Below are 14,285 nucleotides of genomic sequence, written 5' to 3'. Positions count from 1 at the left end.
CATTATATTCCAGTTAAACCCTAGTAGCTGAAACAACAATCAACAAGCTACTGCTGGACCAGAAGGCTATAAATTACAAGGCTGCCAGAGGAGAAGAAATAAGGGGCAACAGGAAGGGAAAAAATGCCAGCAGAGCCACCTAGCTGGTAAGGGTTCTTACCATCATATTACCGATATCTCAAAAATCAGTAAACTCAAATCAACAATCAGTATGGGTCAAGACAGTATTTTAGGCAGACCTGCTTGGTAGAGGAAGGGCACTCACCTGAATGATACTATGCATGTGAGGGATGAGTCGGTCAATCCGCACTTCTAGCAGCATCACTAATGCTCGGCAAACGTTCTTTCGAACTTCTGGGTCTTCATCAACTGCCAGGGCAAACAGATGCTGCAAATTGGAAGAACAATTAATGTTAACCAAAAAGCTCCCCTTGATGTAAAAGATCCAATGCCATCCCATCAACTCATCAAAACCTGTCCTTTCATATTATTGCCCACAATTACTGCAACCTGCTTCTATTCCTATGCAGAGCGACATTATGCTCAGTGCTCTCTGTCAACAAACAAAGCAATGTGGTTATTCTGAATGCAAACTCAAGTGCTCTATGAAACTTACTTTTGGCGTGGCCAGGCATAAATGATGGGACTACAGGTATACAGAGGAAGAAAACAAGAAGCCTAACAGAAAAGCCTAAAGGTATACACAGCCTACTAGTGCTATGCTATGAACAGTCAGTTTCAGGCACCATCTGCACATTTTGAAGTACAGAGGAAGTACAAAACAACAGGAACCTTGTTCTCAGGAAGCACAGCTAGGGCCATACTATGTTTGTCTAAACCTGAGGTAAAGGAGTACATCAGTACAAAGAATCAAATACTCTCTGAACGGGACCCTATGGCTTTTCCTAAGGTTGTCTCAGGCCACAGGTATATTACTACAGCAAAAAAGAAATCACTGAGAGAACGCTAAGGATGCAAATGTTAAAAATCCTCCCCCCCCCCCCGCTTTCTTAAAGAAATCTGATTAGGCACTGGACTAAAGATTTCAGATCTGGTATTTCCTATATTTCCAGGAAGGAGAAAAGAGACAGATATGAAAAGAACTAAATCGGACACCCTGGTGTTTTTAATGGCACCTTTACAGTTCCTGGTCATTGGCCATAGCAAGTGACACTGCTAGGAGTTGTAGGCCAAAATATGTGAAGTACACCACAGTGGGGAAAACTGATTTTTAGAGGATTACGTCAGCTTAATAGAACGGGTTTCAAATGATGTCATACAGAGTTCTCTAGTTCTTTAGTAGTTTATCAGGGATTCTTTCAAGAGATCAGTAAATGAACACATTTCCTTGAAAAACTGCTTGGCTGCCCTTTCATCTTTCCCCCTCATTGTATGGTAAAAGTGGAGGACAGGCTAACTTTAAAACATATTGGCTCAAATTCAGTATTAAATCAGACGGCCAACTGAATCAATGGAACATTCAGAGGAACTGAGTTTTCAAATGCTCACTACAGTGGTACCTCAGTTTACGAACACCTCCGTTAATGTAATTTTCGGTTTATGAAGGAAAATAAATTGAAAATAATGCCTCAGTTTACGGTTTTTCACAGTACCAAGGAAGTTTCCCCAGAATGCATTGTGCCTGGAGGTTTATAGCACCGCCCCCATTCCTATGACAATCCGCATTTCTGTTTACAAATTTTTCACATTACATGACGTCCCGGAGAACGCATTCAATTCGTAAACCAAGGTACTACTACAATTCAATATGCCTTCTCCAGTTGTGACTGACTGTTGAATTTTAACTGCAGTCAGGCCATACCGAGACTGTCTGTGAACTAAGAAGACTAACTAATGCCACAGGTAATCACAAGTACTTGATCCTGATCGAAGCAACCAGAGACTGTAATGCTTCACTGTCGCAAACAACCACATACAAATGGAAAGCAATCTTACCTCAATGAAAGTGTCTATATTATCCATCAAGGCTTGGGCTCTTTCCATGATGAACTGATTAACACAAGCAATGGCATGGGACCTAATGAAGGAAATAAAACAGCCAAAACAATGATGTATTCTAGCCGTTACTATTCGCCTTAAAAACATTTCTCCATGGCATTATATTGTCTCAGGTAAAGTTTTTCTGGTTAACTTAGAAAGAGTCTGTACTACCAAACAGACAAAATAAATTGCAGTTCAAGAGTTTCCACTTTTGACTTAAATATCTGTGTATCTGAAAAATATTATTGGTCTTACTCTACAAAATGTCCAGAATACATTACAAATAAATATCATTCTGAATTAAAAACAAGAAACAAAAGTAATTTCAACTTTATAAAGACATATAAAAACATTTCAATTTCATCATATCCTCCAAGCACACTGTATTCCTATACACAGCCAAATAAGGAGCAATCCTGGATTTAAGTGTTTACAGGATGCTATAACTTGTAGAGGCTGATTCCTCATGAAATAAGGCACAAACCTTGTGTCTTGTGTTTATTCTCTCTTTCTCATACCAAAATTTGGTACTTCCAAGCTTGATTAAGCCAGTTTTGAGTTGCAGAAACTAAATCTGAAACTACAGTCAGTACATTTTCATATCTTCATTTGTTGACACAAAATAAGCTAGTGTCCCAAGTCAAATAGCAACAATGCCTTTACAGGCACTGGGCATATTGGATTCCAGAGACAAAAGGAAAGAGAAAGCACACATGGGCAAAAGGCTCATTTTTAGTCTGATAAAACACTGTATTGGATGCTTAAGCCTGATATGGACCATCATTTATTTATTTTTTCATTCATTCGATTTGTATACCAGCCATTTGGCTACCAAGGCCAACACAAAACCAGAACACTAAGCAGTAACAATAATTTAAAATAAAGTAACATTAAAAAAACATAAAATAATAAACAAACACTAAACATAAATTGGAAACATTATAACTTAAAAATACAAGACAAAAAGAATAACATTTTTAACGTTTCTTCCAAGAATCAGCTATTAGTTGATATATTTTTCATCCTATTTTTGGTTACCACTACTAGAAAGACTTACAAATGCAGAAAGAACAAGTATTTTCCATGACAAAGCTACATCAGTATCCACATTACAGTTACATTTCTAATCACAAAAGGATGCCACTCTATAAAAAAAAACCCTGGTTAGTTATGCTAAGCCAGATATCCTGGTATGATAAGCCTAGATACACAGAAGCAGCATTTGAATGCAAACAGACTCCTTGCTCCTGTATCAATTCCCTCTCCACACAAATGAGAAATTAACTAGGAAGCTATAATTAATCCCTACTTTCTGTTAAGCAGGAACTCATAACTCATAACTTTTTATGCTCTAAAATAGGTGCCGGTCTGTGGGCTTGCCAGAACTGAGTCGTGGACACGGATCTCCCCCCCCATGCACACATGGGGGGGCGTGTCACACTCACGGGGGGCGTGTCTTACTTCCATGCATTCACGCGAGTGCGACACGCCCGTCATGCGAGTGTGACATCCCCCGCCCCCCCACGCATGGAGCTCGCTCCCCCCAGCCGGTCCACGGCCCCCAAAAGGTTGGGGACTACTGCTCTAAAAGAAATGACAATTCAGAACTTCAAATTATAACTTAAAGGTGGCTCATGATCTTGCCTTATTAGAGGGGAGAAGGAATCAATTATAGCTCCTATTACAACTAAACTGAAAGCTTAGTTGTAATAGGAAAGTTCAACAAGAATGGATTGTGCTCAATTTTTGGAATACAAATGCAGATGAAAAGTAAAAGAGGCATATACCTAATCTTGGGGCTACAGTGCTTGAAAAACTGAAGAAACTTTGGAATCATAATATTAAGGGGTCGGTTGAGAGCATCGCTGTCCAGGAGCTCAGCAGAATCTTCACAGATCTTCTGTAAGGCGCCAAAAGCTCCCTAAAAAGCAAAGCAACAGTGAGCACCAATTATATGAATTTGAAACAAGCATCTGAGCATCATTTAAAAGCCTGTTACAGCAGCATGACTAGGATACTCAATCTGCTTTTCTACCACGAACTGTATTCACTTTGAAAACTGTGCCAAAGGAAAGCCATTTAAGTGACAAGCTGCCAGTGTGAAAGAACGTGTTGTCTTCCTACCCTCAGCCAGGCTTCCCACGCAACAGCCTGAGATGTTCCAACTGATTGCCTAAATAGGAGGGATGCTGCAAGCAAAGAAGCAACAAGATTGTTTTTAAAAGAGGAAAGAAAGAAAAAAACCTATCTGAAGACTATTTTTTATCACTAAGAACTGGAGGCAGTCTGGCATATTCCCATTATCTCCTCAGGTTGAAAATATCATGTTGACAAAGCAGATGACAGATCAGTCATCTTGGATCTCTTTTAGAAAAGGGTTGGACAGATTGTCATTGAGAGACCTGAGGGAGTTGTGAAGTAAGTTGACAAGGATCTATGATTTTCTTTCTTTTTTTTTTAAATACCAGCATCAACAAAATGACCCTCTGCCCCCAACACACACTTAATGATATTGCGGAAAAGGATTTTTAAATGGGAGGTAGGAAAACCAAGAATGCATTTTTATGTGGAAGGATTGTTCAGGAACAGTTGTCAAAATAAATTCTTGGGCTTAGAGCTCTTTAGGTTCCCCTTGACATTTAGTCCAGTCGTGTCCGACTCTAGGGCGCGGTGCTCATCCCCGTCTCTAAGCTGTAGAGTCAGCGTTTGCTTTTAAGACAGTTTCTGTGGTCATGTGGCCAGAGCGACTAGACATGGAACGCCGTTACCTTCCCACCGTGATGGTACCTACTTATCTACTCACATTTACATGCTTTCTAACCGCTAGGTTGGCGGGAGCTGGGACAAGCGACAGGAGCTCACTCCGTTGCATGAATTCGATCTTACGACTGCTGGTCTTCTGACCTTGCACAGAGGCTTCTGCGGTTTAACCTGCAGCGCCACCATGTGCTCTTAAATTGAAACTAGTTCCCACATATTAGCCTGCCGCAGCAAACTAAGAAACAGCCATGTGGCACCTTTAAGACAAACAAGATTTAGCATGGATACACCACTCACAAAAAGTTTGTTACAGTAAGTATGCTTGTCTTACAGATGCCACAGGATTCTTTGTTATTTAAACTGTCTTTTTCACATCCAGCTCTAAGTTTTTTACCCCACAGAGCTGAAGCTTACTTACCCTTTAACTAGAACACAGCCCCAAACTGCTTTGTGTTTATATGCATACCCTCGTATTTATTTATTTACTTATTTACTTATTTATTTACTTATTTTATTTTATTTGTATCCCGCCCATCTAGACTACGTCTACTCTGGGTGGCTTACATTAAAAGCATGAAAACTAGATATAAACAATTAAACGACAATTCAAATCAATAATATTAGTGGCATTCAAGATGGAAAAACAAAATGGAAGTTAAAATAGAAAAGAAAATCAAGTAGTGACCGGAGGGAAGGCCTGCCTAAAGAGCCAGGTCTTAAATAAGCAGTATGTTAAATCCAAAATATGCTGCTTATTTTACCTTCTCTCCACAAAGGTTGATGAAAATATGCAATACCAGTAAAGCAGCAGTTTTACTTGGAAAACATTATACACAGAGAGCACATTTCTTCCTCATGCTGAACAGCCGGCAAGGAAACTGCAACTAGTTTTCTAAAATTCCCATTTAATTTTTTATAGCTGCCCTCTTTCACAAAGAGACACCAACTGAATGCAAGTCCAACTGAACTTTGGGACTTATGTCTGAGAAAGCAGGCGCAGGACTGCGATGTAAGGCACATTAATACATTTAATTGTCATATAGGCCACTGTACTATAGGTAGCCATGTTTGAGAAATCAAGAAGATACTAAATATAGATTCTCTTTCCACATTAGCCTCAAAAGAAGTCCTTCCATGCCAAGTTCTCTCAGTTCTATAACCAGTTGCATGTCTTGCTGACCACTACAATAAGGCCGTGATACCATTCCTCACTTACTTCACATGTGTTATAGTCCTCGGAATTGAGCAAGTTGCAGAGTTGAGGCAAGAGCTCTGGCCACATCTGTAGCTCCCCTTTGGAAGCAATGGTCGTTATGAGAATACCTGACAAGAGAAAAGCAACCCAACAGAGCAAATCAGTATCAGCTCACATCTTATCCTTATTAACTCTCCTTCTAGAGACATCAGAGTCAAGAAAAAAGATGCTTTATTACTCAAGACCCAAAATGAGACACACACCAAGGCTCTACAACATGCTTCTCCTAGCTAGTCATCTGTTCTGTTATAAAGTCAAGCTGATGGCAGAAAGCTCTGACTTGCCCCACTCATCCCCCATGTATTTGAGGTTGGGGAGATTAACTTGTCAGATCTATTAAACCCACAGTCATACCAGGAGCAGCTGCTACCTTTCATTCTGCATGCAGCTTTAGCTTACCTGTTCTTGGGGTGCCAAAAAGCAAGAAAAAGGAGAACCACACTTTGCAGATCATACACTATTAAGGCATGTTAGACCTGAAACAGCTACCTTCCATCCATATCATGACCTTTTCATATCTGGGTTCTATGCCAATACTCTGAAATTTACACCTAATATTTGCTTCATAAATATCATGGGTTTTTACTCATGCAAGATGACACAGGTAAAAATATATAGATTTCTACTCAATTGATTGTTTTAATGACAAACTGCAATCACGTTTGCTATTACATAAGACTCATTAACAAACATTTTTACACCACTGACTTTGAGACAGCCATAACACAACTCTCCTCCCCTCTCTGCAAATTTCCATGTGATTCACCAAGTACAACAGTTAAATGTTCCTCAAGAATACAAATTCAGCATCCCTGAGATGAGGTACATCGTGGCCACCTTTTCTCTAGACTCACCTATTGTAGCTCGGATGAGAGAGGAAGCATCCCCTATGTTGTTAAGACACTCTTGCTTAATGAACTCAGCAACAGGCTGAGGAAAACTCTGGTAATGAGCCTTCACATTGTTCTTCAGGATCAGACCACTCAGAGAACGAGTCGGTTCATCTGTTTAGAGAAATTGTTTTGGAGTAGAAATAAATTCTGCAAGACCTGTTATGCTGTACATCAGAGAAGATACAGAAAAACAGAGAAGTAATGGTGATCCAAGCAGAGGTAATGGAAAAACTGAGGATTATCCACAAGAATTCCTTTACTGCTTCCACTCTAATTCCCAGGTCATAAAGCAATTTGTTGTTTTGTGCCTTCAGGTCAGAAACAATTTATAGTAACTCTAACAGGACTTTTTAGGCAAGTGACATACCTAAGGAATGGTTTTGCACTTTCACACCCCTGATGTGGCTGAGCAGAGATTTTAACTCAAGCCTCCTGAGTTACTCTATCCACTACACCAGACTGGGTATCCCTAAAGCACAGTCTAGGGATACATAATCACTTAACACTATTTTCAGGAATCTGTTCCACAATATCATACAAAGAGTGCTATATATACTTTTCACTGGAAAGATCCTACTGTTCCTCTTGGCCACACTATAATTAAGGAAAGCTCATTAATCAGGTTGCACTTAAATGTGTCACAGTCTTATTTTATGTAGCCAACCGGATAAGAAAGATGACATCTGGCTCATATAATGCAATAGGATTCCTGCGCAGAAATGTTAAGAAATTTGATATGTATTCTGATACAGTAATAACGTTCACTTACATGTGATAAATATATGTGAAATTAAAAGGAAAATTTGTAATTATGTACCACCAGAAAAAAATGTATATATTTCCAGTGGTACACAATGGTACACTTCAGCATGTTAAAATTAGTGCTTCAGTCCATTGTTTTTTTATGATAATCTTTTGTTCCACTATACTTGGGGAAGTCTCATATAATGACTTGTATTACATCATCCGCAGCTCAAGGTATGTATTGGTATTCTATTGCCAAAAACTGCAGTAGATACCTGTGTAAACTTTGTTCACATTATAACCCACACTTGTGCTGAGAATTGCTGCCTTTGCATTAACTTTTACGAAAAAGATTTAAACAATCAATTGACACAATAGGGACCACAATCCCACTATTTTAATTAGAAACAAGAAAAATAAAAACACAGCATAAATAACACTGGATGTATTCCCACATGCTGGAGGGGCTGTGAACAAGTCCTCAAAAATTCAGTCTGGTAGGGATGAAGCCACTGCTACTCAAGTTCCAAAGAATGAGACAAAAAAGCTTGAATCTATCCTGTTTCCATGAAAATAAGCCCTAGTGTGATTTTTCAGGATGCTCATAATATAAGCCCTACCCCAAAAATAAGCTCTAAAGTGAAACCCCCACCTCCACCATTGTACAGCAACCAGAAGATAACATGACTGCATTTGAATAAATGTAGATTCTTGTATTTGAAAAAAATAAAACATCCCCTAAAAATAAGCCCTAATGCATTTTTGGAGCAAAAATTAATATAAGACCCTCTCTTATTTTCAGGAAAACACGGTAGCAAATAAACCCAACTTTAATAAGCCTGTTTAATCAGTAAGTGCAGCAACATTTATGTAATTCTCATTGATTCAATGTGCAGACTACCAATTGGATTCAGGCCAGAGTATTCAGTATTAGCTTTCTGCTGGAGTAAATTCAGTTACCATAGAATGGAAAACAGGTCCTATCTCTTAGACAAAGGTACTGCTATACAAATCCCAGGATGCATAAGGCAGATAAAATCTATATATTTTATTGACCCAGTTTATCATGAGAATGCGTATGACTTCTAACTGCACAGAATTTTCATCAAGTATGATGAAAATTTGTTTGATTAGACAGCAAAATAGGTGCAATTTTTTCAAAAACTAATTTTATCCGTGACTTCACACAGCAGTAGTATTCATCAAACTTCACCACTGATATACTACTGCAATAATTCAAACAATTTCAGTTCTTTGAACACAATTAACTGTAACTCATTACTTTCTGAAGTTATTCATGGGTCACACCTGTTGGTAATTGGGCAGGAACAAGCTTTTCAGTGAAGCAAATACAATTTTGGGACAGGTGTTCATTTGACTAGAGAGTAAAACACTGTAAGCTTGAAGTCCTTAACAGTGTATAATGGAGACATACACGCCCTTTCTTCAAGCATCCATTGTAATAGCATTAATGGACATACCCTCAGATTTCAGTCGCGTCAAGACAAATATCAAGTAGTTATTGAAATCAGGAAACTGATTGAGCTGTTTCAATTTCTGTAACATTTGTTAAGAAAATAATCTCTGAACAAAATTTCAAAACAATTCAACACAAAATGGATTTTGAACACTATTTTAAAAAGTTTGCATTGTTTGCAAGCCTGCATATAATGAATTCAGTACTTCCTATTTTTTTAGTTCTACTAAATCTATGAGACTTTACTATTCAGAACACCCCAATCCTTAGATAAAAGAGACTTTGTATTGTTTCTAAGGCTAGAACAACCCAAGAAATATCACTTTCTGGTTAATCCCTTCAAAGTAGTGCTCTACCATATTTGCTTGTCTAATTAATAATTTATCCCAAACCACTGCTTTTTTTCTTGCTCTTTATAGCTCCCAGCAAATGCCAAGCTTGTTTTCTTATATTACTGGGACAACCTTAATTAGACCAAAGATACGTCTTGTACTATCCGCTGGGTTGCTGTATTTGGAGACTGTGAGTCTTTGAGTAATTGAAGTACTTGTTGGAGGCCCTGTTCATCTGGCTGCCAATCCATGATGGGACACTGCCTATCTAGAAAAGGTAAAAGAATTATTAACACAGGTGAAAGAAAAGAAAGCATATGAAAATCAACATTTTTGCAACCAACTCAAGCAAGATGTATATTGTCTTGTAATCAGCAAAGAACGAAAGCAGAGAAGTATTCGATGTCCATAAGCACACCAAAGAATTTTCCTATTAAGGCTTTAAATGGCATTATTACAAAAACTGATGCTTTAGACTAAAAAATCTGCAAGACAGATGAACCTGAGAGACAGTTATTAATAAAATTAATTATAAGTCAGCAAAGTACTTTCCCACTATACAAAGAATAAGGTTTGAGCTTCCTAACAAAGAAAAAAGGTCTTTCTTTTTTGAGCTCTATAAAATAAAACAAACACTATCTAGAAGAAGTTTTAAACTACAAGGTTTCATTAGAGAAACATGTCTCAGTAATAAAAGGAATTTACATACAAGAAAATTATTTGTAAGAGTACCTATGACTGATTGCAGAAAATGCATAGTGAGAGGGAACTTTCACAACACTCTCACAAGTAACAAAATGTTACATTAAAGGGGCTACACTGAAAGAAACAATGTTGATTCCCATATTGTATCACAATCTTTCCACAATTTCAGCCCTGGGGAAAATATACGTACAGTATTATAGCAAGGATGTAGACACAAACTGCTAGAAGATTTTTTCAATCCAACATTTGTGAAAGCGCACATAGACATGCAAAAAAAAATATTGCATGTAATCCAGAGATTTTCCTTCTGAGTTACACTTCTGTGTGGATACTGTATTTTTCAAGCCCTAGATATGATATATTTCATACCTATTAACTTATTTTTTCTTCCTACAGCACATTTATGATTACAGTACACTGTTTAACTGGTAAACAGAGCATAATACCATAGTCTCTCAAGACTGAAGGATGCCTAATCTTAGCTGGTAGAATGTGAATACAGTATACAACTTCCACAGAAAATTTTTTAATATCACCAGGGATACAATATTGAGCAACACAACTAAAAAGCACTTGATTGTGCCTGATTCTTTTCATTAGATGATCTAACTTCTATATTTCATTCCCTTCACAATGACATATCTGAGGAAGTGGTCTGTAATCCAGAAAGTTTGCACTGAAATAAATCTACTAGTCCTTAAGGTACCCTATGTCTTTTCCTTTTCGTTACAGTTGCTGAAAGAGACTAACATAATTACCTCCTTGAAAACATCTACCTCTTATTTTTCTTGGGGCCAGATGGTCACCTACTACACCATATAAGTTGGTGGGTGTTTACTTTTTTAAAAGGCAGCACTCTCCCCTTCCAACTATACTCACAATTTCTAAACCTTTTAGTGACTTCAAAACACCTATTTAATAACAATACAGCTATATTCCGCTTCAAGGCTCGCTCTCTCATACTATATTCCAACAGAACATCTTGCTATTACTCCACCTCAGTGTGATGCTTCAAATCCAAGCATTCAAAAACTAGAGCAAAACTGAATGCACATGCTCACTGTTTCTCCATACATTAACTCCTATGGAGCACATGAAACCAAGGTTCCTAAGGGGGACAGCCAAAAATATCAAGGGGACTACTGTTGTGATCTCTGAGTTGACTACTATGGGTTTCCACACTGCACATGCTGAACACATGTGAGAAGAAAGAAGAGTGTTTTCCTAAAAGAGACAACCAAAAGTGATTTGTTTGTGGTTTGTTGCTACACGCTGTCAAGTTGCTTTGGACTTCTGCTAACCTTATAAATGCAAGTTACCATACTAGACAGCAATTCCTGGGCCAAACACGTGCTCTAAGAAGGCACCTCACCCTGAACTTCTATTCCCGCCTTTTTGAGGCAGTTCCTGCCACACCTGGGGCCAGTTGGGAGAAAAAAACAGGCTCAGAGCAGATCCTGTAGGCCTGACCTCTCCCTTTTCCTAAACTACGCAGAGGAGAGGAACCCCTTTCTTTTTCCCGGCTTCACCGCTCAGGCAAAGAAAAGCGAGAGAGGCACCCCTGGCAGGGAAAAGGCACCAACCACTTTTTCACACGAGTCCTCAACGGAACTTCCAGGGGAGAAAAGGGATGCTTGGGGGTGAGGCGAGAAAGGGCTTCAACCGCCCCCCCGTCCCCATTTCTGACCCTTCCAGAAACACCCGGCCCGTCACTTTGTGAAGCAGATGCTGCTGGGCGGCCAAACGGGCCTCTCCTCTGGTCCCAAAGGGCTCCCGGCGGTGAGGGAACTGAACCATGTGCCTCCGGGGAACTACACCAGACCTCTCCCCCCCCCCACCGACCGCCCGCCCGCGTCAGCTTCTCTTCCCTTCCCTGCCTTGGATCCTTCAGCTGCATCCCCGCCCACACGAGGAGCCGCCAGCAGAAGCCGCCTGAAAAAGGCGCCGCCGCCGCCGGCATGGGGTGGCGCAGGGCTCCCCCCCCCTCAACAGATCACCTCGGGACCCCTGCCGCCCCCCCCAAAGCCATGCTGAGCCAGGCGGTCGAAAAGCTGGAGCCGGCAGCATCTGGTCTCTCCCCTCCCCAGGCCAGGCCAGGCCCGGCTCCTCTTCTTCCTCCTCTTTCAGGGCACCCCAGGCGGCGCCCCCTCGATCGCCCTCCTTCACCTCCCCACGGCCCGTCTTCCTTCAGCCCTCGCCCGGCCGGCTTCCTCGCAGGCTTCCTCTGGCCCACCTCTTGCCTAGGCCGATCCGCTCAGAAATCTCGCGCCACCGCCTCGCCGGCTCCCGGCCCTCCCCGCGCCCTCCCCACCCCCGCCCCCGCCCCAACAAGCGCGCATCCCTAGACGGGTCCCGACGGGATACCTGGCCCGGTTCCCGCGTGCCCAGGCTCAGGCCACGGCGTCAGCTCCAAAGAAGGGAAAGAAGGAAAAGGGGGGGCGGTCAGGAAGAAGAGAACGCGACACGCGGACGATGAGCCGGACCGGCCTCCGTCCCTGCCGCTCACGTGACGAATAGAAAAGGGAGGGAGGAAAAGAGCCGCTGGCGCAAGTGGAAGGGAAGGGAGCGAGCGCGTGCGTCATGTGGTTGACAGAAAGGGCGGTAGCCACGCCTCCTCCTTCCCCGGTCTGTGAATACGCCTCAGCAGCGCGTCGGTTGGCCGTGAGACGTCACGCGGCACAGGCGAACGTCGTTGTTGTCTCCGATGAGCGAAGCAGGCCTTGGCCCCTCCCTGCCCTCTTTCAGCGTAAATCGAATGCTTGAACGAACGAGAGAGCCTTGTGTCGTTCGGACGGGCCCTGGCAGAGCCTGTTCCTGCGCAGGCTTTTCTGCCGGTGGGTCACTTTCACAACGGCGGGGTCTTGGGGTTTTTTTTAGTTTTTTTTATTTTTTATTTTTTATTTTTTGCTGCACGGCTGCTCCGCTGCACATTGTTTTGGAAACAGTTTATGTTTCTGTCTCAGGTTGTTTCCGGTTATAGAGCCACACTGGGGAAACATGGGGTATTTTAGGGACCGAAAGCCCCTCCGTCCACCCTACCCCCCAAAAATCCCTTAAGCCTTTGGTTTGCTACCGAAGACCCCTCTTCTCTGCCCTCTCTTAGCAAGCGATCTCGACTATGCCTCTAAACGTTTCCTACCGAAAAAAGTTTTCCGAAGCGGGCGGAGAAAACTTGCCTCTTCAGTTTCTCTCAGGTGCTATGACGGGCTCGGTCCCAGTCTGACCGAAGCACGATGTATTTCGCCAGCCTTACAGACGATGGCTATGAGATTCTAAAGAACTAACCTGAGCATATGGAATGCTACTTCTAATTAATGTTGCTACACTGATGAAAAAGCTCAAGTATCTACGATCCATCAAAAACAAACCAAGAATTAAAATTCCAATTTATTAGGATCACAAAATTTTACAAAAGTGATAATCAGAAAGCTATAGATACGGAGGGGAACTCTGAGCAGTTTATATGAACTATTAAGTGATTCCATGCATTCCTGATTTGTAAATGCAAATCATTGACTTTGGTGTACAGTTATGACAATTAGTCTTTAAGGTGCCACAATATTTTTGTCTCTTTTTTTATGTTTTTGTTTTGGTATTTTGTCTGATATGGTGTATGTGCAACTGGTAAGGCTGCACCTGGAATATTGCATACAGTTCTGGTCACCGCCCTTAAGACATAGTGGAACTGGAAAAGGTGCAGAACAGAGCAACTAAAATGATGACTAGGTTGGGGCACCTCCCTTGTGAGTAAAGGCTACAGTGTTTGGGGCTCTAGAGAAAAGGCACCCGAGGGGGGACATGACTTAAGACGTAGAAAATTCTGTAGTGGATGAATAAAGTGGATAAAGCAAAGCTCCTTTCCCTCTCATGCAGTATTAGAAGCAGGGGACATCCACTCAAATTGAGTGTTGAGAGATTGAGAACAGACCAAAGAAAATATTTATTTACCCAACATGATGTTAGTCTGTGGAACTCCTTGCCACAGGATGTGGTGATGGCATCTGGCCTAGATGCCTTTAAAAGGGGATTGGTCAGATTCCTGGAGGAAAAGTCCATTGCAGGTCACAAACCATGATGGGGATGTACAATCTCCAGGTTTAAAAGGAAGGTGTATCCAA

The 14,285-nt window shown here is 41.2% G+C and overlaps 1 protein-coding gene across 3 annotated transcripts in view; it reads right to left on the bottom strand.

Moving 5' to 3' along the window:
• Positions 1-14,285, bottom strand: part of TNPO2 (transportin 2) — a 40,875-nt gene that overhangs the window by 20,769 nt on the left and 5,821 nt on the right. Inside the window, exons 1-8 of one of the 3 annotated variants that reach the window (XM_020800370.3) lie at positions 12,532-12,684; positions 9,615-9,730; positions 9,135-9,210; positions 6,871-7,020; positions 5,978-6,084; positions 3,789-3,922; positions 1,957-2,038; positions 266-388 (exon numbers count right to left, since the gene is read on the bottom strand). In XM_020800370.3, the coding sequence (XP_020656029.1) occupies positions 266-388; positions 1,957-2,038; positions 3,789-3,922; positions 5,978-6,084; positions 6,871-7,020; positions 9,135-9,210; positions 9,615-9,713 (771 nt within the window). In that variant the 5' untranslated portion in view covers positions 9,714-9,730; positions 12,532-12,684. Of the gene's footprint in view, positions 1-265; positions 389-1,956; positions 2,039-3,788; positions 3,923-5,977; positions 6,085-6,870; positions 7,021-9,134; positions 9,211-9,614; positions 9,731-12,333; positions 12,467-12,531; positions 12,685-14,285 lie in introns of those variants that run through there. The other 2 variants (XM_072990303.2, XM_078385844.1) reach the window with 2 other exon arrangements.

The sequence above is a fragment of the Pogona vitticeps genome, chromosome 2 (assembly GCF_051106095.1).
Source record: "Pogona vitticeps strain Pit_001003342236 chromosome 2, PviZW2.1, whole genome shotgun sequence".
Lineage (NCBI taxonomy): Eukaryota > Metazoa > Chordata > Lepidosauria > Squamata > Agamidae > Pogona > Pogona vitticeps.
This window is presented reverse-complemented; position numbering and strand designations above follow the sequence as displayed.